Source organism: Pteropus vampyrus, unplaced genomic scaffold, assembly GCF_000151845.1.
Source record: "Pteropus vampyrus isolate Shadow unplaced genomic scaffold, Pvam_2.0 Scaffold363, whole genome shotgun sequence".
NCBI lineage: Eukaryota > Metazoa > Chordata > Mammalia > Chiroptera > Pteropodidae > Pteropus > Pteropus vampyrus.
The window spans coordinates 1,200,616-1,206,615 of NW_011889144.1; the positions used below are offsets into that span (position 1 = coordinate 1,200,616).

Sequence of the window (6,000 nt, forward strand, 5' to 3'; positions counted from 1 at the left end):
GTTGATGATGATATATTCACTCAATTTTTTATCCTTTTCTTATTTCTACCCTTTAAAGTGTGCCCAATTCTCTTGAAATTATAATGAGCATAGTTTAACCTTTATAAAGTTAGTACTTAATGTTACTTTTTACAACTCTTAAGTATTTAATGTTACCATTTGAAAGTCATTTTGGAACTATAGGATCTGTTTCAAGGTATTGCATACCTTAAAGATTAATGTTGGGAAGGCCCTAAATTGTACCCACATATATTCTGGTTTGAATTCAGATACCTAAAAATGAGACTTCCAAGTGGAACCAGAGTAATGCCAAAAGGGGAGAGAATTAGTATCACTGAGCATCCACTGTACTTTGATAGATATATCCTAGTCTATGAACAACCCTGTGAAGTCATTACCCCCATTTTACAAGTAAGAAAACTGAGACAAGGAACAGCTTGACATTGGTGCCTCTAGTCACAGCTCATAAGTTAAGAGCCAGAGTGCCAATCTGGATGTCTTTCTATTTATACCACACTGAAACCTACACAGCTGGTATATCTGCACATGAATGAGGTCATAATTTAAGGTCCACCTAAATGCACCTAAAACAGGTGCATTCAGAATTCATAGTATGTGTTTTTTAAGAATGCATCATTTTTTAAGATAAAAGGATTTCAAGTAAATAGTAGAAATTTGCATAATTTGTTTCAAGAAAATGGTGAATTTACATATATGTAGGAGCATTTGAAAAATAGAAAGCTGTAAGTTTTGAATTCTTAAAGAAGATATTAGGGTTTCAGTAAGATAAATTATAAGATAAAGTTATTTGCATCAGTAGATCAAAATATAATTTAGAAAAATAAACGTTGGAGCCTTTGTTAAGAATCTGTAATTGCAGTCCACAGTGCATTTGTGCACATCTTTAAACCACCCTCAATGTGTGGCATTGTGCCTATTTACAGAAGACTCTGCGACTTTGTGAAGTAACATGACTAGCTCACAGCTTTAACTTAGCTGAGTCTCCATTGTTGTTATAAAGCAGATATTTAGAAAATCTTCTGAGAAAAATTCTTCAGATTGTGGTTTTATAAAATCTTTGTAGGTATGTAATACCTAAAACTGGAAAAACTTGTAAAATGCTACATGAGAAGTACTTTAAAATATCCGATAAATAATAAATTATTTTCTCTCACCATTTATTATAGACATTGATAAAATTAATCAACTAAAGGTTAGATTTCATAGCTTATCCTTTGACAAATATACTTTTAAATGAATGAACTAAATCAGAACTAATTTGCAGTCACGAACTTCCCAGGTCAAAGAGTTGGTATGAGCATTTTCAGACTATTGTTACTTTAGTGAATTAAGGGGGCTTTAGTGAAGAAATAAAGAACACATATCCCATCATGATCAGAAAAATGAGATTTGCCTAATAGGCTCTATCTCAAATACTGCATTTGACCAACTTGCCTGTATAATAATAATCAATGTTCCTTAAATTTCTAAGTTACATATTAACTTTTTTTTTTTTGTGGTACACACTATATTCTAGTTTAGTTTTTGTTCATGCTATGATTTGCTAACATTTACTGTGTAATCTCAGGGCTTGATCACTTACTTGATGAGAACAGAGTGCCCGACCTCACTCAGATGTACCAGCTGTTCAGCCGAGTAAAGGGTGGGCAGCAGATCCTGCTGCAGCACTGGAGCGACTATATTAAGGTGTGTGGGGTTTGTCTTGACGGTGATACTAACTATGCTTTGTACAAGGGCTGGGTAGCCCATCTTGAGGATACTGCATATCCTGGCAGAGTGAACTGGACTGTTTAGTGGTACTTTGGGTTTCCATCACAGGTGATCATGTGTATAGTAGTTTTCCATTTCCTTCCAGATCACCTTTGAAAACTTTTTTTTAAGATAACACCAACAGTGATGAACATAGTCCAGATATAAACATGACTTAAAAGACCATTATTTGGCTATTTGTCATCAGCATAAGTATGTAAGTTTTGTAAATCTGCTTTTTAAATATCATCTCATGCCTTTGCACAATGAGAACTATTACACATTCTGGTATATCGGATTGGCGTGTATGCTGCTTTATTTCCTAGCCATTGAGGATTTATTACTTAAACATGTACTTTCATGTTTTTGTAGTATGTATGTGTGTTATGGTTATAAAAAGGCAACAGGAGGGATATTTGTGCTGCTGGAATGATGGGTACACTAACATGCACAGGTAGTAAAGTCTAGAGAACTTAATCCACACACAGATGAGTTATAGGTAAAACTGGGATGATCTGGGTAAGATGGGTAGATACCAATATCCTGGTCGTGATGCTGCTTTGTAGTTTTGCCAGATGTTATTAGAGGGAAATAGGCAAAGTATACAGGGAATCTCTTTACTCCTCCTATTGTATGTGCATCTATAATTATCATAAAAATTTCAATTAAATGAAAAATTTAAAGCTTTCGTGCTGCTTTATAGAATAGTCAAGCCTAAAGTTGCATATCAGTCTATACATGGAAAGCTTATACACACACGCACAGCACCACCCCAAGATTCTATACAGCGATATTGAGTTAAAAGTCATAACTGACTTAAGCTGGATCAGCAAAAAGCTTTACATTAAGGAAAGGCTAATGGATATTTAGGATTTAGCTGATGAGTAGTCCTCAGAGAACAGGAACAGAAGCTGAACACAAAAAGTTCACCTTTGCAATTTTCAGTTTGGGTAGTAAAAATCATTCCTGAGTATCCATTAATGATAAAAATAGGAGATTACATTCAGCATAATGTGTTATCAAAATAAAGCTGATCCTTGCAGTATATGTACATTATTTTTAATGTACAGTCAGTATAAAGGGTACAGAATGAAAAGTAAGTTCCTCCTATCCCTGGTGGTCATACAGCGATAGGAGGTACCTTTCCAGAAGGTATTTATGCCAAATCCATTTGTACCTTTTCACCAGTAATCTGCTTTCACGTGCATATATGATATGTAAGTATAAGTGTATACTTATGACCAGTTTTTCAAAAAATTATATTACATCGAGTATTCAGCATCTCTTCCAGCTGATAGTTTCTGTCCTCAGACAGCTAACTATTGTCATATATAGACTTAGTAATGTTTAATATAACATTTTGAATTTAAAATGTAGGCTAAAAAAATGCTATTTATAGTTAAACATGAAGGAGAAAGAAAACTATAGTCAGGAAGTCCAAATAGGAATTAATTTCTGTTTGAGGAGTTTGCAAGTAAAAGTTCTTAAAAAGCAATGAAAATTTCCCAGTTATTTATAAATTCTTCCAGAAGCATAATTATAATGCTAAAGCATTAATTGTGTACAGTAGTCCCCCGCCACATATCCGCAGTTTCACTTTCTCTAGTTTCAATTACTTATAGTCAACTGCATTCCAAAAACATTAAATGAAAAATTCCAGAAATAAGCAATTGATAAGTTTTAAATTGCAAGCCATTTTGAATGGCATGGTGAAATCTTGTGCGGTCACACTTGGGACGTGAATAATCCCTTTGACCAGCATATTCATGCTGTATACACTACCCGCCCATTAGTCACTTAGTAGCCTGTCATGGATCACAGTGCTTGTGTTTAGAAAACCCTTATTTTACTTAATAATGGCCCAAAGCACAATTATAATGCTGGCAATCAGATATTCCAAAGAGAAGCCAGTAAAGAATGAGTGTGTGTATGTGTGTGTGTATATGTATGTATGTTATATATAGGAAAAAACAGTATATGTAGGGTTCAGTACTCTACATCAGGGGTCCCCAACCCCCTGGCTGCAGACCAGGGACCAGTCTGTGGCCTTTTAGAAACCAGGCTGCTCAGCAGGAGGTAAAAGGAAGAGGAGTGGGCAAAGCTTCATCTGTATTTGCATCCACTCCCCAGCACTAGCGTCACTGCCTCAGCTCCACCTCAGATCATCAGGCATTAGATTCTCATGGGAGCACTGGTCTCTGGTGCCATAAAGTTTGGAGACTGCTGCTCTACATGGTATCAGGCATCTACATAGATTTTAGAACATATCCGTCAAGGGTAATGGGGGACTGCAGTAGTCACTTAGTATTTAGAATGCACAGTGAGTTTGTGAAACTTAAGCTACCATGATTGTTTCATAGTAGGAAAAACTAACGTGTGGTATCATAAACCTGTTGATGACTTGGTGTGTGTTTGTGTTTGTAGACTTTTGGGACAACAATTGTTATCAATCCTGAAAAAGATAAAGATATGGTACAGGACCTGCTGGATTTTAAGGACAGAGTGGACCACGTGATAGAAGTGTGCTTTCAGAGGAATGAGAAGTTCATCAACTTGATGAAGGAATCCTTTGAAACATTTATCAACAAGAGGCCAAATAAACCCGCAGAACTGATCGGTAGAAAAACATTTCTATACATTTTTTAATGTGGGAAAATAAGGTACAAGTCAAGCTAATTTCTTCTCACAGTATTCAAGCTCTTCATGGGGAGGATAGGGGAAAGGTTTGTATTATACCTTATTAGGCAACACATTTTCAAAAAAGCATTTATACACATTTGATTACTGATTCAGTTTCCTTAATCTAGGTTTTTTATTTCTAAGATGAAACAGTTTTAAAATCACCACTTTATACAATTATTTCATGATAAGATCAAAATACGTTTCAGAATTTATAGAATTTCACTTGTCAATAAAAGTGTCTTAAAATTTACAGGTGGCAAATGTGTAACTGATACGAAATTAGGCTTGTGTTGATTATTGTTGAAGGTGTATGATGGGAACATGCAGTTCATCATACAGTTGTCTACTTTATGTTCAGAATGTTTCGTAAAAAATTATAAAGAAAAATACTAATAAAAGCAACAACAGAAAAAATTCACAAGGCACTTGTGCCACTTTACGAATTGTTTCTCTAAAGGTGAATGTTTCATTCTTGGGAGTTTGAACTTCTTAGAAGTCTTGGGTTCTCCCTTAAGCCAGGTCATGGTCAATTTGCATTGCCTCAGAAACAAGAAGCCAGAGTAGAATTGCTCTAATCCCTGCATTCAGGGATAAGACATTGTCACCATGGATATAACCACTGGAAGCCCTGAGAATAATCCTTTCTCTTTAAGGAAGTCTGTCCACATTTCTTATACCACACCTTGAAGATGGGATATTTCAGTTTCTGGAGCAATAATGTGTCATGAAACTCAAGCATATAATTAAAGTATTTATTCTCATATGGCTTGAAAGTATGTATCTTAGAAAATCAGATATTTGCCTTTTTCATATAATGTGATTTTGGAAAGGCTCTGGAGTTTTACTGTCCAATTTTTGCTTATAGAAATTAAAGATGTTCTATTTTGAAAATATTACATAACATGTTTATTTTTCAAATAATTTAACTCTTAATCTCACAGCAAAGCATGTTGATTCAAAATTGAGAGCGGGTAATAAAGAAGCAACAGATGAAGAACTGGAGAGGATCCTCGACAAAATCATGATAATATTCAGGTTTATACATGGTGAGAAATACTTTAACATTGGTCACATAGAAAACACTACGAAATCAAAATAGCCATATTTGGGCCCTATCTTTTCTTGAGAAAAATGAACTGAAACAATTTTCACTTTCATGTTAATATAGGAAATGGAGTGATGGCCACCCACTAACTAAATTGAAAGTATTCCTTTGTGGAAATTTAATAGAAGGATTCAGGGAAATTAGAGCTTGCTTACATCAGAATGGACACTGTCTAATGTGGTCTGTTATTCTCTTTGGTTATAAATAGGTAAAGATGTCTTTGAAGCATTTTATAAAAAAGATTTGGCAAAAAGACTCCTTGTTGGAAAAAGTGCCTCAGTTGATGCTGAAAAATCTATGTTGTCAAAACTAAAGCATGGTAAGCATGTGGAATCTGGGGCTCTGTCCTCCCTCTGTGCTAGTAATTTATTGCACTAACATGTTGCTCCTGGTGTTTTTCACCCACCATTCACTTGTGTCTCAGAGTGTGGCGCTGCTTTCAC

At 35.1% G+C, this 6,000-nt stretch overlaps 1 protein-coding gene across 1 annotated transcript in view; it reads left to right on the plus strand.

Moving 5' to 3' along the window:
* CUL4A (cullin 4A) overlaps positions 1-6,000 on the plus strand; it is a 50,965-nt gene that overhangs the window by 27,171 nt on the left and 17,794 nt on the right. Inside the window, exons 10-13 of the mRNA XM_011379519.2 lie at positions 1,589-1,707; positions 4,195-4,387; positions 5,394-5,498; positions 5,766-5,876. Coding sequence (XP_011377821.1) covers positions 1,589-1,707; positions 4,195-4,387; positions 5,394-5,498; positions 5,766-5,876 — 528 coding nt within the window. The remainder of the gene's footprint in view (positions 1-1,588; positions 1,708-4,194; positions 4,388-5,393; positions 5,499-5,765; positions 5,877-6,000) is intronic.